Source organism: Galleria mellonella, unplaced genomic scaffold, assembly GCF_026898425.1.
Source record: "Galleria mellonella isolate WM207_F2 unplaced genomic scaffold, CSIRO_AGI_GalMel_v1 utg172, whole genome shotgun sequence".
NCBI lineage: Eukaryota > Metazoa > Arthropoda > Insecta > Lepidoptera > Pyralidae > Galleria > Galleria mellonella.
The window spans coordinates 3085737-3113140 of record NW_026442015.1 but is presented as its reverse complement, the minus strand read 5'-3'; the positions used below and the strand labels follow the sequence as shown (position 1 = coordinate 3113140).

Below are 27404 nucleotides of genomic sequence, written 5' to 3'. Positions count from 1 at the left end.
AATGTCGCTTATTTTTGCGTAATAAAAAATTGTTTATTGAGAAGCAAAATTTACTATATGGAGTATACTAGACTGGCTGTATACTTTATCTAGATAGAGTGATATATGCCAAATACTGCTATTTATTGCGGGATGTATTTTTTTTAAATAGATGACAATGGAATGGTGACCGCGCCTGCCCTAACGGTATATGCTGGCGGGGCACCAGTGAGGGATGATGGATGAAATTGAAAAGGCAGGTCAGTTAACTCGTCGTGATGGGTCTGAAATTAGCACGATGGTTTCCAGGGCAGACTACGTAGAAGTCGACCTGATAGAGTATATTGCTAGCAATGAGACTAATAGTCAGTATTGCTAACAATCTCCCGCCTCCCCTCCTGCGGAATGTATTAAGACAAGGTAACAAAACAATTTATGCGTAATCCTTCATTGTATGGATTACGCATAAATTGTTTGTTAACTGGATTGTTTTTCCAGTATATAAACTTTCTTCCTTGTTACAATAAACAGTACATTTCTTTTCTTTTATTATGAACGTATCATTTACCATGATTTATTGTAATTATAACACCGACTGTATATTTCAAATGAAACGGCACATTAAAAATCGATTCACAACACGAAAACGAGCTACGAATAAAAACGTCCCCACGCTTTCAACGTAACAAATTTAACGGAAAAATATTGCCAGCATCAATTTCAATCTAAACAGTAATAAATTGGCATCTCTCAACGTTGGCTAGACTGTTTATTAATAGCATATATTTTCTCAAATCTCGAGTCCACCCTCGACTAAGCAGTGTCGCGTGTGTCGCGGCGACGAACGCCCGAAAAAAAACCAAAATCTTCAAACATTTATTGTGGAGTAACTATAAAAACACTGGCCATTTTCGTTAAGTGTCAAAATGAGTTATAGTGTCTTTGATTATAATTATAAAGAGTTTGATTTTCAAAAAGCGAGCGAAAAGTCAGATCAGTGTTGCCAAGTGAAAAATGAGGTAAAAAATGTTGAAACCCAAAATGGCGGAGAAAATGGCGCGAAAGAAGAAGACCACGTGCAACATGTTTTGGGGCCAAGCAGACGATGTTTGGCTTGGGCATGCAAAGCGTGTAAGAGGAAAACGGCGGCTGTCGACCGACGGAAAGCTGCGACGTTGCGGGAGCGCCGGCGGCTAAGAAAAGTGCGTTTTTCCTGTTAAATTTTTCATCGACCAAAGGTTTTTTCAATCGATGCTGGGGACCGATTCACCCGCTTTAATATTTTAGTATACGAAAGTAACTTCAAAGTTGTTTCAATCCGAAAAGCTTTGAATAATTTAAGTTTTTTCGTCACAATCGGTTTGCCGATAATTATCTAGACATTCACTAGAAACTATGAATGTACAGAGGGTACCATATTGGAATGAATAATATTAAGTAGATAGTATCTCATTTTCAGTCTAATTTTCTTATTTTATATATGAAAAAAAAAAAGTTAATTATAACATGTTACCTAAACCACAAAGACAATTTATTTGACACAAATGCTTCATATATATAAATATTTATAAGTAGATAGGGTAGATATGCATTTGTTATAAATTTCCCTTAGATTCAAATAGATACAAATTGAACAATACCTACTATTAAATCTACAATACGAGGATAAATAAAATACTTTTGGCATCGCTGCCATCTAGCAAACTGAATATTATGTAAACAAAGCAATAATTTCATCAAATTATTGTGCTATTACAATGTTTATCAAAGTGCGATTTGCAAGTATAAGAAAAATATTCAAGGCACAAAACACGACACAATACATAACATTTTTAAGAAAACAATTTTTTTTTAATGGATGGCTGGAAAATTAAATGGTAACCTCGCCGCACCAGTGAGGGATAATAGGTGAGGATGGAAGCAGGTCTATCAAGATGAAATGAACAGTAATTCATCACGATGGTTTCCAGGGGCAGGGGGAGGGGGAGGGGAGACCGCGTGGAGGTCGACCCGACGGGGTATTATGCTAGCAGTGAGACTGTTAGACTCCATTACTGACAGTACATTTCTCTCTGTAGTAACATGAAATTTAATGGAAATACAATATAAAAGATTATCGAAACAAGTTTTTTTGCCTGTATTTTTTTTTTATACCTACGTATATGTTTTTTAAATGCTTACAAACTTGTAAGACTTACAATATGTGGATATTAGTATATCTCATTGGATTTCCACTATAATCGGATTTGGAATACAATAAAATAATTTTGTGCTCCGGTAGCAGAACATTTGTACGGAATTGTTCACGTTTATCGTTTTTTTTTGGCCACCAAATAAATTCAAACAATTACACTCAGGTGTTGTTATTTACTAGCACGCCCATAATTTGTTGTTAGGTCTGATAAATACTTATATATAAATACGACTATCTTTGACATGTTCACATCATAATCAGTCGTTCAGTCCATGGCAATAGATCATTTATGTCTAATCCTTACTTCTTTAATAGTATTATAAAATATTTGAAAATTTGTTAATTTTTGGTGTCTCACCAATCAATATAACCCTTGCTCACAACATTTATAGATAGATTATTAAACGGTTTTATTTTTTTAAATGTAACATACAAGTGCAGTTTTACAAGTGCAGTAAAGAATATATATAATCTGCCATTTAGCCCATTATAAAAATGTATGTTACTAATGAAAAACTATCATTCAAAATTAGATACACCCTGAGTTTTCCGTTATTGTCATAATAAAAGTCTCATCTAAGTCCACCATGTGAATGGTCTCCAAGAGAGTACTGTAATTGTTTGCAATTGGTTCCAATATCCGACTACACTAGTGTGAACAGATCTAGTAAGATCCCATTGAATCACTGATGATGATAAGTGAAAATTTGCTCTCATCTCAGATGAATTATATAGCTCTTATGTTCAAGTGAACTGATGTATTCTTCAAATTTACTGTTAGTCATAGATAAGAGGGTGGATTCTAAAAAAAATAATAAATTACCTAAATAATTCTCTATTCTACTATTATTTCAGTTCAAAACTACGTTAGATAAAAAAAAAAATTAAACCGAGCAGAGATTTTGAGAGCTTCTGTTTTATATTCGAATATCTTTTGTGATATTCATATCTACAAAATAAGACCAAGGAAAATATATTTCTATATATATATTCTTCTTCTTCTGAAGAAGAAGAAGGAGAAGAAAGAAATATTTTAATCGAAGAAGCATGCGGCCCACACAGTAGCGCACAAAACAAGAACAAATAAAAAAAAAAACAAAAAAAAAGTAAACTCTACTTACGTTATATTAAGTGTATGCGTAATAAACATACACATACCTATTTATTATAATTATTTTAGCCGTTAACTGTCCACTGCTGGACATAAGTCTTCCTCATAAGGGAAGTTTTCCTAGTAGTTGCCACGCTTGGTAGGTGGGTTGGCAACCGCAGTTAAGCTTTTAGGATGTTTTAAGAAGGACGCTGCTGACAATCCCCGAAGTTCCCTTAGTCGCCTTTTGCGACATCCATGGGAAAGAAAGGGGTGGCTTATGCCTACCAAGCATGGCAACGACTGGTAAGGCTCTCCCTTATGAGGGAGGCTTATATTCAACACTACACAGTTAATAATTATGATAATAATAATTATCTAATAATGTAGAAAGCTTAATGAATAATAGGTTACAAATAAGTGATTTTTTTCTTTGAATTATGAAATTGCCTCTTAGCACGGCGTAAACAAATATTGAGAACTATCAATGTTATATACATTAGTATTGAACGCCCTCACTCACAGTTAATCGTTAAGGTTCCTCTCGTCACTTCCTCTTGTAACGAAATAAATGTGTACCTATATTCAGTGATATTAAAAAGTTCACCCTTGAAGTAAATTGTGCTCGCTTCCTGCAGCCCTGCATCGTGCAAACTTCATCACGATTATACAACAAAAGACGTTTCCAACTCAAAGTTTCATACTTAATTACCTACGTCATCGATTCTAATTCAATTTTAATAGGTATTTGTTTTTATAATCGATTGAATAATAAGGTTTAGATCGAAAATATTTAAATTTAGAATTATATTACCATAATGGATTTGACCGTTAACCAATTTGAACTTTTGGGTAGTTACCTAGGTACGATGGAATATTTTTGGTGATAAGTGTCTTTTGTTATTTATAAGAAAATTTGAAAAGACATTCCAATTTATTCTTGTAGCCGACTTAGTTTAACTCTTTAATCTCCTGTGACGAGATGTCTCCAGATTTAATATAAATAAAGTGTCGTCCGTCTGTATGTCACGTATACGAGATTATGGGATTAGCCCGGAATCGAAGGCGGATCAAAAATTTTTATTACCCTTACAAGTGGATGTGTGCCGGTTTCACATGTTTAGAATTAGAACATAATAAAAACTAAATTACTTTGCAGAACAAATTTATTTATAATTTATTCTACATTATTCTTGTGACTTTTCAATTATTTTTCGATGATCTCGACTTCAGCACAATATAAGACCTTTGTATTATTCTTGGGTATTTAGTACTAGTGTGTTTGTTTTTTTTAATGGGTGAAAATGGAATGGTAACCACGCCTGCCCTATTGGTAAACGCTGGTAGGCACCAATGAGGGATGATAGGTGACGACAAAAGCAGGTCTAACTAACCCATCGTGACGGATTCAAGAATCAGTTTCTAGGGGGAACAGCGGGGAGGTTGACTTAACAAGGTATATTGCTAACAATGGGGCTGGTTTATTTTGGTATTTTGCTAGCAATGGTCCATTACTAACAATTTCTTTCCTCAGTATTAGTATGTTTGTAAAGGTAATATATAGGTATAAAATAGACAATACGTCTATTCGTTTTAACATAATTATGATAATATTAAAATTGCATAATAAAATAAAATTATCAATAAAATTTTTTGGGTTCTGCAATTAAGGTTTCATCATTATTATCATATCACTGCTGAACATGAGCCTACCCCATAATCAGCGGGGAGAAAGGAATTGTAAATAATGGAGACTAAGAATCCCATTGCTAGCAATATTCCTAATCAGGTCGACCTCCACGCGGTTCCCTCTGGAAACTATCATGATAAATTCATAATTCTTGATGAATTCATCATGGTGGGCCAACTGATCTGCATTCATTCTCACCTATCATTTTCCACTGGTGCCTCGTCGGTGTATACCGATAGCGCGGGCGGGGTTACCATTCCATTTTTATCTATTAAAGAAAAACCCCATAATCAGCTGGGTTTTAATATAATGTGGTACTTACTGGACTGATGAACGAATGCGGGTTTAAACTTTATTTAAAGGTTTATTTATTTTACACTGTCAGTAGGTACCAGTGTAAAAACGGAAGCGAGCTTTCTACCTCTCGATCTGGCATGTATTGATGCCGAAATTAATCCCGTGAACTTTGAAATCACTCCCATGTGCGACATTCCATCAGGGGTGTCGCTGCACTATTATTAATTATAAACAAAAGTATTTTATTAGGCAAATTTTATGTATGTACAATTCCTTATCAACATTAAAACTAGAGAGAGTTTGTACAAAAGTCGTTTGCTTGGGTACTTCTCTTCCATAAGTGTTTTTACCGTGAAGCCGTTGTGTTTGCATGGCTGCGTTTCGGTTTGAAGGGTGGTATATGGCAGTGAATTTACAGGGTACAGAGTATAGGCGACGGTTATCACTTTCCATCAGGTGGGTCGTCAGCTTGTGTGCCATTCTAAGTTGTATAAAATAATAAATAACATCATTTTAGCCGCTAACTGTTGCTGTTGAACATAAGCCTCCCCCATAGAGGGGGGTTTGCTAGTAGTGGCCATGCTTGGCAGGCAGATGGGCAACCGCAGTTAGCCTTTAGTGATTGTTGCGGCCTCTTTGACCGGTTTTATCGCTGGCCGCTAAGACATTCGACAATTAAAACTGACAGCTTGGGACAAAACAAAAGGACTTTGAAAAAGACCGATGAGAAGACGGACATAGTTTTGATGACTAATTTTGCCTTTTAATTTTTAACACATTTTGACGACAAATTCGGACCCTTTGACCTAAAAGGCGGTCCATCGACCTTTCAAGTGGTCCTTCGAACAAACTACAACCAACCTATGGTGCAGACACGAAGACAAGCGAAGATGACGACAATTCCGACGACGCTGCTTGCTACTGCTGACCAGGGTGAACACGACCGACAGTCCGCCCACGGTAGCCGCCAGCCCTCACCCACGCCATCCGCCCGTTCGCACTCTAGTACGTCCACATCGACTGTAGTAAGAAGACAACGACTCCTACAACTACAATTGCAAGCCGCGGAAGAGCGCGCGTTGATACAAACCAGACTCATCGAAGAAAAACTTGCATTATCAGCACAAGCACTTGAAGATGAAGAGAACCTCCTCATGCTCAATAGGACACAGTCACGCGAGTCCCTACGTCTGCCTACAACCTCAGGTATGGTGTATCAAAATAATATTAGTATGCCTCACGCTATCTCGACGGCTATCAATACTGATACACAGACACAGCCTGAAATGATGCCTGTACCACCACACATTCCTACACGCAGACTAGAGAATGACAACACGAACATGTCTAAACTCCTAGCCAGGCAAATAAGCGCAAAGGAGCTGCCCTTGTATAGCGGTGAGCCTGATGAGTGGCCGTTGTTCTATAGGCAGTATATATCGACAACACGGCTGTGTGGTTATAGCGACGATGAAAACATCGAACGACTAGCGCGCTGCCTGAAGGGCCGTGCGCGTGACGCTGTATCTGCGCTGTTGGTGAGTGCTACAAACCTAAAACTAATAATAGACACATTGAAGTTACGATTTGGTAGACCTGAATTAATCATAGAAGTCATGTTGAATAAAATAAGGCTCATGCGTGAAGTCCGTCATGACGACGTCAATCATTTAATAGAATATGCGACTGCAATTCAAAATGTTGTAGCTACGATGAAAATGACAGAAGAGGTTGGACATCTGACTAATCCCACTTTAATTCGAGAAATAATAAGTAAACTGCCGTCACTATTGAAATATCAATGGAGTATGTATATATCGAATAAAAATGTAAATATTGCTACTTTATGTCATGTATCTGAGTGGCTCATGACCGTAGCTAACGCCGCCACTTATATTGCTCCGCTGCCTATAAGGACTGTAAATAATACTGTTGCGAAGCCGCCGACCAAGCCTGACCATAGACCATGGAGACCGGTGGTAGCTACAGTTTCATCATCATCACCTACATGTGTGCTCTGCAACAGTAATCATCGACTAAGTGATTGTGATGATTTCAAACGGATGACGATAGACGACCGCTGGAAGTTGGTAACTGACAAAAAGTTATGTTTCTCTTGTCTATCTGTACGACACCAACTAAAAGCCTGTAAGAGAAAAATTAAATGCTCTGTTCCTGAATGTGTCCGTGCTCATCACACCTTGCTTCATGCTGCCCCACGCAACGATACTGATGATAGAGTAATATCAGTTAACCATGCCAAAATGACAGTGAGCAACGACAGTCAAAGCTCGCATGTACTACTGAAGGTCGTGCCAGTAGTTGTATCAGGTACAAAAGGTGACGTCACTACCTTCGCTCTCTTTGATGAAGGCGCATCTGTGAGCCTGGTTGATGCTGCTCTGCTCGAGAAGGCAGGCATTACTGGTCCGACGACAAATCTACACATGCGTGGTGTGTCCGGAATGTCAACCACAGAGACGGACTCAAAAATAGTGTCATTTAATATTCGCGGTTTGAATGAAAAAAATGTGTATAGTGTAAATAGTGTTCGTTCTATAAATAATTTGAATATTGTAGTAGATAGTATTTCATATAAAAATATTGTAAATAAATTTCCTTATGTGACTGACTATGTGACAGACTATGACATACGACCTAGAAAGATTGAATTATTAATTGGACAAGATAATATTGACTTAATTATTACTAGACAAATAATACAAGGACATAAGAACGGACCTATAATATCTAAGACGGACTTGGGTTATGTTGTACATGGGAACATAGGACTTCGTAGTATAGCGAATGACAGAACTATATTACATCTATGCTCTTGTGACGAATTACACGACCTCGTTAAGAGATCTTTTTCCACAGAGTCTTTCGGCGTGAAGCAGACAGGTGACTTTCCTCGTTCTCGAGAGGATCAGCTGGCGCTGAAGATTATGGAACAGACCACGAAACTCTTGCCTCAAGGACGATGGGAGACCGGCCTACTCTGGAGGTCTGATGACGTTCAGCTCCCGAATAGCTACCCACAGGCGAAGAGTAGACTTATAGGTATCCAGAGAAAATTTCGTAGGTATCCTGAGCTTGCTGTCAAGTATGAGGAGAAGATCCAGGAGAATGTTGATAAAGGATACATCTCAAAATTAACTCCTGAAGAGGCCTCGATCCAGACCAATAAGACATGGTATCTTCCTCACTTTGCCGTTTTTAATCCTAATAAGCCTAATAAGTTGCGAATTGTACTTGACTGTGCAGCTAAGTCTGACGGTAAGTCACTCAATGACTTCTTATTGAGTGGACCTGATTTTTTAACATCTTTGCCTGCTGTATTATTAGGGTTCCGTCTAGGCAAATATTGTGTAATTGGTGACATCCAAGAGATGTTTCATAGAGTACTTATTAGGGAAGATGACCGACATGCCCAAAGACTTCTCTGGAATAATGACGTTTATGTCATGAATGTCATGACTTTTGGAGCTGTCTGTTCACCATCATCAGCTCAATATGTAAAAAATTTGAATGCTCGTAGATATGAGGCGACTCACCCAGAAGCTGTCAAAGCTATTATAGACCACCATTACGTCGACGACTACATCCACTCTTTTGACAATGAGGATGACTTGGTACGCGTAGTGGATGATGTAATACGTATACATGCTGCAGGCGGCTTCAATATAAGGAATTTTGTCTCTAATTCTCATACACTATTGGAACACTTACCTTCAGACAAGCTATCCCCGTGTATCCTGAAGATCCTCTCTGACTCCAAGGATGATCAGGTAGAACGTGTGCTTGGAGTGCGCTGGAACCAGGATTCCGATGAGTTTATCTTTCTATTGAAGCTTCCTAAGGTGAGCGAGGACATTAAGTCAGGGGTGAAGAAACCAACCAAGCGTGACATATTAAGATTGACGATGTCCATTTTTGATCCTTTGGGTTTCCTCTTATATGTGACAGTGAAGGGGCGAATTCTCCTGCAAAATGTCTGGAAATCCAAAATCAGCTGGGACGATGAAATCGAATCGACTAGTTTCAAGGAATGGCAGTTATGGTTGTTGGAATTACAAAAGGTCAGCGACTTTAGACTTCCTCGTTGGCTTTTTACTGACATGTGTGACAAACAAGCTGACTTAGAACTTCACATTTTTTGCGATGCAAGCAGTAAGGCTTATGCGAGCGTTGCATATCTACGCGTCAAGATGTCAGATGGTAGTTGGCATGTAGCTTTCGTCTTGGCACGTGCTCACGTCGCACCACTCAAAGTAATGAGCATACCTCGCCTCGAGTTACAGGCTGCCTTGCTGGGTGCTAGACTAGCTCACACATTGAAGCAACACTTTGATGCAAGCATAACACTTTGGTCTGACTCTATGACTGTTCTGAGCTGGCTTCGTTCTGACAGCGGTCGTTTTAAGCCTTTCGTCGCCCATCGTGTCAGCGAGATCTCCGAGTTAACCGACGTTAATCACTGGAGGTGGGTACCGTCAGGCCTAAATGCAGCAGACGATGCAACTAGAGAGACAGTTACCGAGGATAATACGAGATGGTTATATGGACCACAGTTTCTCCGGGGATCCAAGGAATTCTGGCCGTCAGAAGAGACTGAATTCATTGTTGATCCTGACGACGTTGAGGTGAAAACCATCTTAGTTTTAACTGAAATGCCCGTTAATCTGCCTGACGTCAGCCGATTCTCAAAGTTTTGGAGGCTAATAAGAAGTACCGCGTGGTTCTACCGCGCTGTATGTAACTGGATTCACAAAGATAACAGAAAACGAGGTGAATTGACAGCGGACGAAGTTAAAGAAGCAGAGAAGGCGCTTATTAAGGATAGTCAAAGAAGAATATTTTCTGACGATATTAAAAATATTAAAAAATGTGGACAAGTGGACAAAGAGAGTTTTCTATGCCAATTAACGCCATTTCTGGATGGAGACGCCATTCTCCGCGTTGATGGGAGGATTCGCGAAGCGAATGTTGGCAATGACACTCGACACCCAATCATTTTGCATCCAAAAGACAAATTTACGCGTCTCATCATGCACCAGTACCATCAAGATGCAGCCCATAGTGGACGGGAACTGGTATTTAATAATCTTCGACAACGTTTTTGGATAATCGGTGGAAGGAACGCTGTCAAGTCTATTTGGAACGACTGTCAGTTATGTAGAATAAGGAGAGCAAGACCTGACCCACCTCTGATGGGGTCATTACCCGATATAAGGCTGACTCCTGGTGGACGCGCTTTCCAGTATACGGGTCTGGACTATTTCGGCCCAATGCTGGTCAAGGTAGGCCGTCATCGAGAGAAGAGATATGGAGCTCTTTTCACCTGTCTTACGGTTCGAGCTATCCATATTGAGGTGACACATGATTTATCAACAAGCAGTGCTATCATGGCCATCCGACGTTTCATTGCTCGTCGTGGTTGCCCAAGACAAATATGGAGTGACAATGCCACCACTTTTAAAGGAGCCGACCGTGAGCTGAAATTGTCCGTGGCGGCCTTGGACAAAGACGAACTAACTAGGATGGGAAGTACCAGGGGAATTGACTGGCACTTTATCGCCCCTAACGCTCCTCATATGGGAGGTTGTTGGGAGCGAATGGTGCGCTCTGTTAAGACTGCTCTCCGTGTCACTCTAAAAGAAACAGCGCCGAGTGATCAAGTTCTGTCAACACTCCTAGCGGAGACAGAACATTTTGTAAATAGTAGACCACTAACGTATGTACCTATTGACAAGGACGACGACTTACCTTTAACTCCGAATGACTTTTTGATGACGAAGACAAATGACATGGACCATCCTTTGAGTACCTTTGACGACGGTGACATACTGCGACGATCCTGGCGTCACTCCCAGCGGCTAGCCGACCTTACCTGGAAACGTTGGGTAAAAGAGTACCTACCAACTTTGACAAGACGAGACAAATGGTTTTGACAAGAAACACGACCATTAATGACTGATGACGTTGTAATTGTAACTGACGATCAACTCCCACGAAACCAGTGGCCCAAAGGACGAGTGACGGCAGTGTATCCTGGGAAGGACGGCAAGGTTCGAGTAGCTGACGTGCTGACTTCGACCGGACTCTATAAGCGACCAGTGACAAAACTGGCCAGACTAGACGTCCGCGCTTAGGCCACGCCTGAAGTATTGGCTTCCAATACTGGAGGTGGGGATGTTGCGGCCTCTTTGACCGGTTTTATCGCTGGCCGCTAAGACATTCGACAATTAAAACTGACAGCTTGGGACAAAACAAAAGGACTTTGAAAAAGACCGATGAGAAGACGGACATAGTTTTGATGACTAATTTTGCCTTTTAATTTTTAATACATTTTGACGACAAATTCGGACCCTTTGACCTAAAAGGCGGTCCATCGACCTTTCAGTGATGTTTTTAAAGGGACGCTGCTGGCCATCCCTCGACCATTCAGTTCCTTTAGTCGCTTCTTACGACACCTACGGGAGAGTAAGGGATGGTTCATTCTATACAGCCCTTTATACTAGAGAGAATAAGATGAAACCACTCACAGTGGTTTCCAGGATCATGAAACCATATCAGTTGGTTTCATCCTCCTGGGAACCACTGTGTGTGGTTTCATCTTATTCTCTCTAGTATAAAGGGCTGTCGTGTGGTCCCGGCATTATCTTTCATCTTCCACTATTGCCCTGCCATTGTATACCATTATAATAAACGGATGTACTGTTATACTGCTTTTACTCAGAATAATAATAATAAAAACAGAATAATAGTACAAACGGAAGATCTTAAAAGAAGAAAGAGAGAGTGACTATGGAGCTTATTTGGAATTATCAATAAAATTTATAAAAAGTATTGCTAAGCTATTGTATTTCTTTCTCAATATTTTTATATGGCATAGATAACGGACCAACCCTACACTTCTCTAGTGATGCGCCACTCTGCAGTTAATTTGTTGTGACACCCGTGTCCCGTGGGACCGGTCGTCCACAAAAAGCCCACTTTAAACGCTATTAACTCACGAGCCGTTTTATTTCCAACCCAGTTCATTTACTTGCATTAACTTGACAACGGCGGACGTAAAATCAGTGTGACATCCAAGAGTGTAGAAGAAAAGCACATTTATTATAGAAAAGTGACGAAACTGATCAAAGTTCTGTTATATAAAGCTATTTTATTGACTACATTAAAACAAAATGTTTGGTACAAGAGGCGGACTTAATGACTTAATTCTGTTTTATTTCCAAACTTTTTTAAACAAATAAAAATATTTTTGTAACGTCTTTTCCTCAATTCCTTCTTTTTAGTATTTGTGAGAAATAGAATTAAAAATTTTTATGAGAATAAAAATTATCAATAACCAGAAGCGCGCGAGTTTCATAAGAGGCTCTTTAAGTTTCCTTTAACTTCCAAGGGACCCTTCTTACTAAGTATCACCATGTCTCGACCTTTCGTCAAATTCTTAAATCTTATATTCTTCAATTCTCAAAATAGACTTCTTTACAAGCACTTTTAAATCGTCATTTTTTAAACCTACTGCGGGATTCGGATAGTTATTATCTGTTGACAAGAGCCCGCAAGAAACTTAACAGTTATTCTTTTAAATCTCTGTTTACATATACATATATTATAAGTACACGTATATTTATTTAAGTGATGACTATGTCTAAAATTATATGATCATTACAAAGCCCGTGCATGATCGACTAACACCATGCACGCTTGTTATTCAAGTAATCGTTTAAAGTGTAATAGGCCTTATTCAATAAGTGTTTTTTTAATAATCGTTTTAAATTTATTAAAAGGTACATGCAAAATATCCTTCGGTATCTTATTATAACATTTAATGCCCATTCCTATAAAAGACCTATCAACTTTTTCTAAACGATACTTCGGAATAGCAACTTTGTATTATTATATTAAGATCGCTGTTTTTAAGAAACAGTTAAAGATTCCTACGTATATAAAAAAAAGATTACTACTGTGAAGCTACAGCGAGAATATTTACTTCTTTAAAATTTTTCTCCTAATGATTTTCGACTTCCTATAGAATATATTGCGCGAATAGTACGTTTTTGTAATACAAATATGCTTTGGATAATACCCTATAATAAATTCTACTTGTCAAGTTTTAAGTGACTTTTTCAATTAATCTTTTTACATTCGACAGGTTTTTAAACGTTAGTAATCGGTCTCATCCTAAGTTTATGGTTATTAAATCTCTTCATGTTTGCTTTGTGGTTTTGCGTAGAATGGGCCACCGCTGCGTTTGCCGTGGGTGTTGTAGGAGGCGACTTAGGGAACTTAATGGTCTAGCAATGGGCACCGACTTCCCTCTTGGAATATCTTAAATAAGATTAAATACTTTTATTATAACTTTGTATGTTAGCACACTAGATTTATAACATTGATTTGGCTTTTGCTGTTATAATGTTGTAATTATTTTTAATGAATAAATAAATAAATAAATCTTCAAGGCTTGAATACGGTTGCCAACGCGCTTGCCAAGCGTAGCAACTACTGGCAAAACCCTCAAGGAGGAGACCTATGATCAGTAGTGGACAGATAACGCCTGATACGATATGATAATAATGAAGTCTTTAAGTGAGTTCATGCAACAAAGCAAAACTAAATATGTATGTTTTATTTTAGATTGCTTGGTATAATTAATGAATAATTTTAATCTTAGCACGTCTGTCTGTCTGTTTGTCGAACTTAGTAATTTATAAATAGATGCAGATAGACTTACTACTCAAGTCTTAGTAATTTATCTGAAAGTAATCAATTACTCGCATTTATACTCGGCGCGTGCTTCAGGTGATAAATATATTAAATTATTAATTTTTATTGATTATTATATATATATATATCGATTATTGATAAATATAAATAAAATTATTAAAACCATAGCCAAAAATATCAAATCAAAAAGAAAAAATACCAAATTGTAACGTACAGATTCAACGAAAGTATTGATCATAAAATTATGATTACTAAATAGATTTCAACTCCAAAAATTTTATATATCGTCCTTCAACGTGCATAGAATATAGTAAAAAGACAAAAAAAGGTAAATAATAATAAAAGTTACAAAAAAGCTAGCACACAAAATGTAAACATGAATAGTTAAGCTGTACGCAGTCGAGCGATTTAATATTTTAATGAATCTATAAAATTAATAATGAATTTGACTAATCATATTTGCATATATTTTAAAATAGCTCCCATGAGTGGAGTTTATTTTTAAATAAGTGTAGATAATTAAAAGCTTGATTTAGAATATTCTGATGTTTGAACTTACTTAGATACACATTTTTATTATATTATTTATTTTTTTATCTTAGCAATTTGTTTATTTATTTAAGGACAACAAATAAAGCATACATTTATATTTACCTTAAATACATGATAATATAGTTACATTATAAAATGCTGCCTTAATTAAATTAAGGGTCGGTCGGTTATTATTATGCTTTTTTATATTAAGTAACTGTTATAGACTTTTAAACATTGTTATTGTCATTTTAGATTTAAATTTTTCTTTAAAAAAAAAATTGTTACATAAATCATAATGAACCAATAAGGAAGTAAATTATATTGACTGCAAAAACATTATTAAAATCAGTTTAGATTGGCGAAGCTGTCGTGTCATATAAGTGCGCTAACTATTCGCCCCGGCTTCGCACGAGTAGCTAGATAGAAAGATAAATTAGTATTTTATATTTTCGATACCTTGGGCTATAATTATAATTATTTTTACAATTATTGTAATTTTCGTAGAAAACTCAATTTTTTTTTCAAAATAGCTTTTTATAGGTGAAAAAACTTTAAAAATTGGTTGACTAGTTTTAGATTTTATCCATTACAAACAAACGACAATATTTTTCCCCTATTTATTTATAATACGACGAGTTATTATATAAATATAAAAGTATAGATATAGATAAAAGAAATACAGGGCAACAGGGAACTTTCTTTTTGAATTTGCTTAAAAATATTATTGTTATTAATATTTATACTTTATTGTGCACATAAAAAAAAAGATTATAAAATTATTAAGTAGAAAAAGAAATCGATAAAGGGCTAACTTGACTCTAAAAGAGTTTTCTTATAGTAACACTGTTGTATTGGGCTGAATTATTAATAAATTAAAATAAATATATAATAATGATAAATTAGAATGTAATAATAAATTAGTGCATACTAATTTATCGTAACTTAGTAATGCCGTTTTCGCGGGTTCCTCGAGTCGCACCCACCCGCCGTCCGCCCGCAGCTACCCTACCAATAAAAATAGAAACACACCGTCAATAAACATCTGAATATACGACGGACATCTTAATTTCACATAAAAACAAATTTACTGCCGCACTCAAAGACGCTACAATTTATTTTTATTTTTAAATGCTTGTACCGTTTTGTAGTGGCGTTAAATATTGTGATTGGCCAACGATAAATCTGTCGCGGACCGTGTCTTTGTGTCGCTCTAATGATGTTAGGACGCTGTCGCACTGCATGTAGGGACCCTAAATCATTACGTTGGCCTCGAAAGTCTTTGAACTAAATATACAAGAGGAATTGCTTTAGATTATACTAGACTAGTGACACAGCACGGTATTACACGGGTGCATCTTATTATCGGTGTTAATATGCATATAATATACAATATACTAGTTTGCATGGCTGTGTTTTAGTTTGAAGGGTGGGATATGGCAGTGAACTTACAGAGGAATAACACCTGAGTCCTCAGGAATAGCAACGCATGGGGAGTATCATGGGTGAAACAGTATACTCTGTTATGCCCATGGCACTGCTCATGTCTATAGGCGACCGTTATCACTTTCCATCAGGTGGGCCGCCACTTTGTTTGCCATTCTAAGTTGCATAAAAAAATATGCAACATTAAACAAAACGAAGTCTGTACATGGGAGATTTAAAAAAAATAGCTAAGAGGTATTGAAGATAAGACCAATGGAATACAAAACTATACTAGTTTTAATAATTATGTTTAATTGTGTATTTGTTTTGGCATCACGCAAATACTACATCCCTTAATGGAACGCTTTTTTCACAGTTGTATTTCTGAGGGTGTGACTTAAAATCTGATATATATTTTGTTTTACGCCACCTAGAAGTGGACTGTTTTATTGATTTTTGAAATCCATGCGTGCGAAGTAGCGGGCATAAAGTTAGTTATAGGTATATAAATCTTCGGTAAAAAATCTCAATGATAATGAAACCCATATTCGTTGCATAGTTTCAAAGAACTAAGCAGAGAATCAGGTAGACGCGGAGAGTAACTTTATTTTATACTATTTGACGATGTATCCGTGAATTGACTGGTAAATAAATGTATGTACAAATTACCGCTTAAAGATATTACATAACAATTTTGAAGTATGTTCAGTATTCTATTTATTTAAATTGGTAATAATTTTTATATACGTAGTTATTGGTTTATAAATTTAAAAAGATATAGTTAACTTTTATTTGATAAATTACATCTTATTTTTAAAATTTTAATTAGTGGATTTCCGTTTTAATTAGTCTCGTAACAGTATGAAACGAGCACAAGGACCTCTCGTACTTGACAGTTTTTTTAAACCACCTAATGGCTAACCCTGAAATGGCCGGGGTAAAAATATCTAAAAATACGATATGATCTGGTGTGTAAAATGCCTAAACCAACGGATGCCCGCGCTCGCTTATTAGCCACGGACCATTTACATTAACCGACACGATTCCGAGATTTATATTATCATGACGGAAACAATATATTATCGGAATAAACAAAAATATTTTGACATTTATATAAAAAAAGACTAATTGGTTAATTTCTTTTATGAATCGCTTTATTTCTAATTCTCTTTTAACACAGATCACTATACTACTGCGTTCGTTCTACGGACTGTTTTATGATAGTAACGTCCTAATTACATAATATTATACATAATACGTAAATAATATAACTATTATATTATATATATACTAATTATAGTTTATACAATATATGCAGATCGTATGACTGCCTATTTTTATTTTTAAAATAACACAATCTACATGAAAAGGTTTTGCTGGAAGAAATCTTTTATTAGAGATAAGCTCGCCTTTGTACATTATGTTTATAATGAATTGTGATTAACAATATGTTTTGTGTACAATAAAGAATAAAGAATAATATAATTAATAATATATATCACATACATTATACATATAATATAACACATACACACACACGTACACATTTTCTTGAAAATCGTACGATATCGTGAAGATGCACGGAAAAATATAAAAACACCTATTGTTCAATTTCGAATTGTATCATAGTTGTAGTTTATACACAAGAACCTTCCTAAATTCAGCCAACTGCACTATCGATGTAATAATAATATCATAACCTGCATGGTGGGTCGCTAAGTAAAATCGATTTTCGAGAAATATAGGCCAAACTTTTAAATTGGATTCTTCTGATTTAGTCCATTGGGGTTTTATGTCGAGCGATGTTCATCGGTATATAAACGAGTATCAGTTATATATATTAGAATATATCTTATTGTTACATACATTTAGGATTTTAGAAGTTTACTTGGAATATAAGGATATTTAAAATCAAAATCTTGTTCCAAGTCAATTTAGGAAATATTTCTTTCTTAAATTTTGGTTCTGCTACCGAGGGTAATAATATTAACAAAATCTTTCTTGGAACAAGAAAAATGTATCTATACTTAGATTATTGATATAGAATATGCAAATGGTTTGGTTCCAAACCTCCCTACGACTCCCCAATGGTGCATACTCCCTGCAAGTCAGTGGATGCAGGTTCAGGACCGTTTCTTATGACAGTCTATTGGGGAAGCCTATGATCAGCAGTGGACGGATAATGGCTGAGATGATGATGATGATGCAAATAGAAAAGGCATCTTACATTATCAGCAATCTCTTACAGACAACTTCACATAAAGTAGTAGGTAAGTACAGAGAAGGTGGCGCAAATCGGACGCAGTAAAAACAGAAAAAAAAAAACAAATGAATCGCACATTAATCATCTATACTTATTATTATAAGTATAGATGATTAATGTACGATACATATTTATTAATCTGTAGAGAGGTCAATTCTGTACATGAAATATATTTCCAAAATAATAACTATCAGGGGGAGATTAGTGATCGATACTGATGCCAAAAATGCAATCAGTAAAATTTTTACTAAACTACTCGTTTTAAAAAACTACTCGATGGATTTTAACGAAACTTGGTACAATTATTCTTTATACTCCTGGACAGATTATTATAGTATACTTTTCATCACGCTATGATCAATAGGAGCAGAGCAGTGAAGGGAAATGTGTCTGTTACATAAAAACCACTGAATCGTGAGGAAGGACATAGGCTACTTATTTTACGAAAAACGACGGAAACGCGGACGAAGTCGCGGGCAACAGCTAGTCATTTATATAAATATACGACTAAATTACAAATTAAATCTGGATCACAACCATTACAAAGAAAAGTGCAATCTACATAAAGGTGGTATGTTACTATAATACCGACCTTTTGACACAGGTAAACGCGGCATTTGAAGAGCTTCGCATCAGAGCGCGCGCAGGCAGCGGGCGATTACCCAAGTTGGAGATACTACGGGCGGCTATACAGCATATCGAGCGGCTGCAAGCGGCGCTGCGAGCTGCTGCTGTTGTAAGTTGGACTCTTGGATTATATGGGTAGAGCGTCGAGTCTCAAAAAAGATCAACTTTTTGTCAGCTAATTTTCCAATTAGCTGATTCGTTTTTTTTTTATTAATATTTTATATTTTTACGCACACAATGTATCTTGACGTATCTATATTTAATTATTTAATAAATAAAATGAATTTTTAAGAGGTAATGCTGTCAGTATCTTGATTACAATGCCTCGGTGTGGTGCGTTGGAAGACTTTATAATTAGTAATAGAATAAGACATTGTATCTTAATTGTAATTTATTGATGTACTGTAATTGTTAATATTATATTTAAATTATTTATAGGACAAAATAAATATAAAAGTTATAAAGGAATCACTCTATTTATCGCGCAAAATTGTATGAAAAAGTTTATAATAAGTTCAGAATAATAAATAAATTTTGTATATTTAGGAAGGCTGTACCGACAAGAGCGCAGCTCTTAAATGGATAGATAGATAGATAGGAAGGCTGTACAAAAGTCACCTGTTTGGGTACCTTTATTACATTTGTGTTTCTACCATGATGCAGCTTCTACGATTGTATTTCGGTTTAAAAGTTAGAATATGGCAATGAAATCCAAGGCAACTGAACTTTTAGTCCTCAAGAAAGGGAACGCATAGTCGTCACTAATAATAATAGGTAATAAATCTTTATTTCACTTGTTGTTACAAAATAGTGTGAAGTCTTTAACTCCCGAGGTAGGCATGAAAAACCTGTGTTTCAGGCGTTAGTTAATCACTATGATTTCTATGATGTCCATGGCGGTATTCATGTCCAAGTACTATTCTATGTCATTTACTACTTTTTATCAGATACGCTATGCTTGTTGACTATTTTAAGCTTCATAAAAACCAACCAAGTCAGACACTTACAACCCGAGGATTTTTTACAAAATTAAATTTAAAAAAATTGTTAAAACTTTTTTTGTGATGTAACTGCAAATTTGCGGTTTTCAATGTTGCTTGTCACTCTTGAATAGTAAGATGTTTAATAAATGAAATAAAATGTATCTTGACTATTTTATCCTTCAGATCGAAATACAACCCTGGTAGGTAGCTACAGTAGGGGATTGTTAGTAATGGGGTGGCTAGCCCCATCACTAGCAATATGCTCTAAGGTAGGTTAAGGTTAGGAAAACATCATTTTTAATTCCTAGCGATGAGCCAAATGGCTTGACTTCATCCTTTTTATTTTCATCAACAAAAATCCCAGTACAATAGGTTTATAAGAGCTGACCGTGTATTGTGTTCACTTCGTGCATATCTGTGTTTATGTTTTCTGTATCCACGTTTATAGGTGCAGTTGCACCAATTTGAGTTCGGATGCAAAGTAGAGTATCAATATCGCTATTCCTTTAAACCTGATACTCTTGAGCATGAATCAAATTATGTTTATTATTTTGTGCAAGCCGCCATCTTGTCCGGATAGCTATTTCTGCGCGCGCATATGTCACAACGTTCCCGTCAAAGAAGTTTTGATTCGCGACATCAGTTCGGGAGATCGCTGTAATAATTTGATATGAATGTACCGTTCAGATATGTTTAGGTTCTGTAATATACGAGAGGTGTTTTAAGAAAGGTAATTTATAAAGTGATTTATAATTAAATAAGAAAAGGAAAATTTTAATCATAAATTACCATCGATTATAGAAAGCAGAGAGTGTCGTCAGCCAATAATAGTCAATTAGTAATCTACTTACTCCGACTTATAGATTATAAAGACAAAGGCCATGATTTAAAATCTAGCCAATATCAAAGGCTTGTCAATTTAAATTTTCACCATCGATAATAAACCAAAATTATTCTCATACGCTAGACAAAATGTGGACATGCAAAGGTTATGTTTACAATAACAGAAACAGTTGAGAAATGTCTCTGTCGAACCCATTAGGGACTTTATTAATGAGCACATTGTTTTTATCTACAATGTATATAGTTTTAGAAATTAGTCTAGACTCTAGGCTATTTTCTAGATTCTAGAAGATTGGAAAATTGAAAACACCTAATATTTGAGTTACCTTTTCACCGTTGCAGCACATAAAGCCATCGGCGAACATAACAAATGGAAATAAAATTATAATTACATTAATAGAAAAGAATCCATTATTATAAATATATTGATATATTTTTGTAGATGCCGGTCAGCATGAACGAAAAGCTCTGTAGGCACCGATCTTGCAACGTCGTCGGTGGTGCACGCGTCACTTGTTTTCAGGGTTGTTACAAAATATTATGTTTTATATTTAGTTTTATTATTTTATCAAGATGCTTTTACTTTTTACTTTTATACCTAGTTAGACCGTTTTAGACCGACTTAATAAGTCGGTCGGTAACTAGGTATATAATAGAATTTAGAGTACTGAATTTTATTTGATAATTTTATATTTAGTTCTGAGTAGTATAATTCAACAAGAGACACTGGCACTCCATTACAAAAAAGATATATGCATGTTGAAAGTTGCTTTATAAATATATTAGTAGATATAGTGTTATATTACTTATGATAAGGCTTAAAAAATTAATTAATCTTTTTTTGTATACTTACATCCTACCCCTCCCCCCGCCTCACTTTCTCTGTGTCCGAGTTTCGATTTTGAATTAATTTAATACTTTTTTATTATACTTAAACACTGGCAATTATATTTTTTAATAAAAAAAAAATAGTATAAATATAGTCAACTGAATTAAAAAAAATTGTTAAAAACACTAGACGTATTTTTTTATTTATCTCATCGTTTGTATTAAGTTATATATAATTAGTTAATCATGCATTTCATTTGCATCAGAAGAATTACGGTTTTACAACTAATTTTTTAATTTATTTCTGTAAAAGTTAAAAAATATATAGTTTGTTTTTCCATCTGTCCGGGGTCCAAAATAGGTATAACACTTTCACAATGCCCTCTTTCAGTTTGTGTTATATCGAAATAAAAAAATAAATTACAAAGTTTTGACAACCCTGTTATGTGCGTGTCGCGATGTTAAATTGTCATTAATCCATGTCCACGGATTATTTATCGGTACACGTGCGCGCGCGCATCGAAATAGAATCAGACAAGACGGAGGGAAGATATCGAATTATTTTAATTGCTGCTACCGCGTGTAGACAGTCTGTAATAAGACCATAACGGAATAAATATGGTGGTCATAAAATGTTGTGGATAGCGAAATTGTTTTAACCAACATTTGATGCTTATTTTAGTGTGTGTTTAGTATTTCGAAGCCACATCAAATACGAGAATAGAGAACTTCTCGCATTAATGTATGTGTATTGTAAATATGTTATGCGACATCTTTGTTAATTATAGACCGATTATGATATTTTTTACGGTCGGAATTCGGGTATGAATTGCTCCCGCTTTATAGACTACTCAAAATAGTCTCACATACAATCTAAAATTGCAATTTTTTTAAGAAATAAAATTTAAAATTATAGAGTACTTAACACTATCCGATTTGCTTTTACAGTTTATGGCTATTTTATTTTATTTATAAAAATTAAATTTGTTATTTTTTTCTTTGTTTTTATTTGTCTAATAAAGTTTAATACCTACATTAGAAATAGCAAATTAGTTGACCGAAAGAGGTAAATCATCATTTATTTGACATATACGTTAATCACGAAATTTCAGAACCGAACAAAATTACAGCTGAATAAAATAAAGAAAGAAATGTTATTAACAATGATACCATTTCAATAGTTTGGAAACTTTATCGTGTAGTTCATAATGAATCTTAATCCATTTAATTTCGTTCTGAAGTTGCTTCATTATATGCGGGGAATTCAGGTTGGATTTTTAAAAATCAGGTTTTATAGTAGACCTTCCATTATGTTATATTCTGTTATGTATATGTACAGGATATAATGTGCTAACCTCGAGACCACGTCATGTTATTTCCGAACAGTAAGGTGTGCACTTTTTAAACGATAATGGATGTTATGGATGTATAATGAATTTATATTTATATGCAATTGTGTTCAGGCTGTAAGGGAGTTTCTTTTCCTCAGTTGGAGTCTGAAAGCTGTAAGAGCTACATGGAGTCGCCGGTGACAGTCGCCCGGTCACACTGCGACTCACGGGAGACCAAGATGGAAAAAGAGACGCCATTCCTTAATAGTTAGTATTTCACTTCATCATCATCATTATCAGCCTTTAACTGTCCAATGCTGAATGCTTGGCAGGCGGATTGGAAACCACAATTAGGCTTTGGAGATGTTATAAGAAAGGATGCTGCTGCTCATACCTCGCATTCCCTTTTTCGCCTCTTACGACACCCACAGGAAAGGAAGGGGCGTCCTATTCTATGCCGGGACAATACGAAATATTTTACTTAATCATACTTAATACTTAGTTTTATATGTTTGAAGTTCTTCTTGAATGTATCTGTGTATCTATGTTTGAAATAAAAAAATTAAATTTCGCGTAAATATTGGACGTTCCTTTATATTTAAGATAAATGTTATGTTCCAGATGAGAGCCCCAGTTGTGCAGTTAACAGTCTTGCAAGACTACGGTGCATCGTGCAAGCGTTAGCAGTGAAAGACAATCACGCATGACGCATGCAAGGACAACATTTAGCTTTCAATACATTAGTAAATACCCGGGATTTCTCTTCAAACTGGAGCCTAGAAGTACTCCGAAATTGGTACTGGTATCGGTTTGTTATTCAGATTCGCTGAATCTTTGGTCTTAGTACATAGTGAAGAAATCAGTGTAGCTCTTTTTTTTTTTTTATACCACTGAGGTGGCAAACAAGCATACGGCCCACCTGATGGTAAGCGGTTACCGTAGCCTATGAACGCCTGCAATACCAGAGGTATTACGCGCGCGTTGCCGACCCTGAAGCTCACAGACTACTTAAAGAATATACGGTGTGGGCCATAGATTAGAAAGTTTAAAAATGTGTCCAGACGTTATAAGAAATCTACTTGAGATTTCTTGTGAAATTCTAGACAAGTGGCGAACGAATTATTCGATAGATACGTTATCTGTAACGATTGAAACGACATTGAACAAGACAGCAATACAATGGGTATTGTTCTTACATATGTGAACGAAAATGTATCTATCAATAGATTTGTCTCTAGAAGCGACTTAAAATATGGTATAGTCATGATTATCATTAATCAAGTCTTCAGGGTTGTATTTGTTGCCTACAGTAGTAGATAAAAAAATAATACCTAAGCAATCCGACATATTTAAGTTGGAATCCTAGTCTATATTATTATAAACATCTCAAATTATCAATTGCTTGGAGAACAAGGTAAATGGTTGTCCGGAAAGAAAATGTTAGAGGCTCGTATGATACGTAGAGGTTATACAAGATCTTTAACATATTGGTATGTTAGAGACCTTGTATAACGACGACCGCGTCTTCTCAGCCATCCTAGAAGAGTTCAGATGAGGGCCTCGGGGCGAACTCTTATGTCCCGAAATCATCATAGGCGTCGGCTACCCCCAGGTCTCTGGCATCAATGCCCTTCATGTCTGGCAACGAAGGCGGTGTAAAATATCTTGAAATCGGGGGCCGCCTCACATGGTAGCAGTTGTGGGTTTAAAAGTTGTTTGTTTATATGTTTGAGGTAGTTTATGTAACTGCGGGAATCGATTTATTAAATTATTTCATAAATATAAAGTATAGCGCGCTACATAGTCTGCAACATCAAACTTTAAACTGTTCTTATGTTTTTGCAGATAAATGATCAATTGATAGATATAAAATTTGCCCGACAATTCCTATTGGAACATATTAGAGGGCTAGGTATTACAGTATACTGGAGAAATGGGGTAAAATGCTCAAATGAAAGTAGGTAATTAGATAATTTTATGCAATAAATGCGAATTTAATTTGGTTTGAATTACTCAGAAATTAATGAATGCATGACAGTTTTAGCATTCATAGTATTTGTATTACGATGATAATTTTTATTGTTTTTTTTTTTTTAATACATATCAATTCAAATCAGAATGCTCAACGGGATTTGGACTTAATTTAAAATAAGCTTAGGTAGACATTACATAAACATGCTAAATAGAATTTGCTCAAAATTAACAAATATATTTACGTATAATAAAATGTTACTCTTAAATAAGTAAAATAGTAGGTACTTCCGTAATTGTAGTAATGTTAAATATAATAAATTAATACCAACCTTAAAAATAAAATCAAATATTTAATTTGTTGCTAAAACCATTTAATATATTTAGGTACAATAAGTTAAGTTCTATGATGTAAATATTTATTCAGAATATTAAGAAAATGTAGAAAAATACCAGAGACATGAGATTTTATATACATATCAATAGTTAAATAGCTAAGTAGACAATAAATAAATTATAAACTTGTCTTTTTGTTTCTTTAATAGTAGGGACCTACCCATTTTTTTATACTTACAACTACGGCAAACAGGTAGAGGGAAAAGGGATTGTTAGTAATAGAGACTGAGAATCCCATTGCTAGCAATATACCCAACCAGGTCGACCTTCTCGCGGTTCTCCCTGCAAACTATCATTGTCTGTATTGTGTGTGTATCACTGCCTGTTTTCATTTTCATCTATCACCCTTCACTGGTGCTCCGCCAGCGTATTCCGTTAGCGCAGGCGGGGTTACCATACCATTTTCACCCATAAAAAAAACTACGGCAAACAAGCTAACGACCCATCTAATAAGTACATTAAAATTGGTCCCCAATTAATGTAGATAAAACCTTTAATTTGAAAACTGCAGTCAGTTGCAATTGCCATAATAATATCATTAATTAATTTTAGACATGTAAGTACTTAGTGATAAATTTACCAGCAGGCTGAATCCTCGAATGACAGATTTTAGAAACAGGAAATATGGCGCCTAATATTTTTTTTTTATAATCTTAAAAGTTACAGTTGATAAAATAAACTATAATGGAATGGTAACCTCGCTTGCGCTATCGGAATACGCTGGCGGGGTACCATTAAGGGATGACAGGTGAGGATGAAAAGGCAGGTCAGTTAGCCCATCGTGACGAATTCTACTAGAATTAACCATGACAGTTTTCAGGGGGAAACATGTGGAGGTCGACCTGATTACTAGCAAGGGATCATTTAGATCCCATTATTAACATTTTCGTTCCCCCAGACCTGTATATTAGATATTCTTAAATAACCTATCGTTTAATGTTACAAAAATAATATGCAATAGTTCTAATGCCGTCTACTAAAGCGAAATTTATTTTGCCTAATATATGCGCCGGCGCCGATGGGCGTTGCTTGGCTCTGGGTTTGACTCCGCCCAAGACGACGTTATAGGCTTGTGTAATAGATATAGAATATTAGGTTATATAGTTATATTTTATTTTATAATTTTATTTACGGTTATATTTTCAAGTGACCAAAAAAGTTTCTAATGTTACTTTACTTTGACGCAAAGGTCGTGAGTTCGTATCTGAGTACTTAGTGCGGTTTCATTAATTTGAAAATTATCTTTCGATCGCCTGTAAGTCGCATTTTGGCTAATGTTGCGAACAACTAATCATGACATCCGTTTACCCTTCGACTAAAAAATGCTGAGTATAGGTATCGATACATTCAGATAATTCACACTAAGCAATCTGAATAACCACTGTGTCAATTTAATTATCCAACTAACATCCGAAGCACTAATTTCAAAACAATATTATATTATTAACAAAAATAATGCGAGCGACAGCGGTAGGCTCGCCACCTCTTACGTTGTATGCTCGGCGGAAAGAAGGGATATCATGTCATCATGATTACGTTTTTCTCCACAGCAAAAGTAGATAAATGAGTCTGTTTACTCATAAGGTATTATAGTCGTAATCATATTTTTTTTATTTGACTAAAATAAGGTAATTAAGATTGTGTCCCATAAAAAAAATCACTTCAATTGTGGCATAATCAGTTTTTTTGATTTGAAAACTAAATTATTGAACAGATTTTGACAAGATTTCTATAGGATCTGTAAATATAATCTCTCAAATAAAAGAAAAAGAATTTTCCAAATCGGTCTACTTTTGAAGTTATGAGGTAACAAACATAAAAAATACAATTGAATTAAGAACCTCTTTCTTTTTGAAGTTGGTTGATAATGCAGTTTATTATAGCGCTTCTGTTCTCTCATGTGTATAGCAATATCGCGACGCTGTTATACATGAAAGATAGTCGCATTTGAGATATGGGCGTGACAATAATTGCGGTGGTAGGTAACGCCCATCGGAGAGGTTGCCAAATGTTCCAAATAACACTACATCTAATATGATTTATTTAGAGAAAACATGGTTTTAACTCGTTCGTAGTACGGGCTATAAATAGTTTTATTAAGGTAACGGTAACATATTATCATCCTTTATTTGCCTATTTACATACTCAATAACCGTTTGTTATTGTACCTTGTTATATGACCTACTAGTGACCCGCCCCGGCTTCGCTCGTGTGCAC

The 27404-nt window shown here is 35.5% G+C and overlaps 2 protein-coding genes across 2 annotated transcripts; both read left to right on the top strand.

The window, feature by feature from the left end:
• Positions 1 to 778: 778 nt before the first annotated feature.
• Positions 779 to 25314, top strand: LOC113514242 (transcription factor SUM-1). Its single transcript, XM_026898270.3, has 4 exons — positions 779 to 1181; positions 18813 to 18944; positions 22979 to 23087; positions 23442 to 25314. Exons 1-4 carry the CDS (start codon positions 906 to 908, stop codon positions 23525 to 23527), a joined length of 603 nt encoding a protein of 200 aa, XP_026754071.1. The 5' UTR covers positions 779 to 905; the 3' UTR covers positions 23528 to 25314.
• Positions 9871 to 11523, top strand: LOC128200280 (uncharacterized). The gene is given in 1 exon segment (XM_052893203.1): positions 9871 to 11523. A coding segment is annotated over 1 exon segment (1482 nt). The 5' UTR covers positions 9871 to 9923; the 3' UTR covers positions 11406 to 11523.
• Positions 25315 to 27404: the final 2090 nt, after the last annotated feature.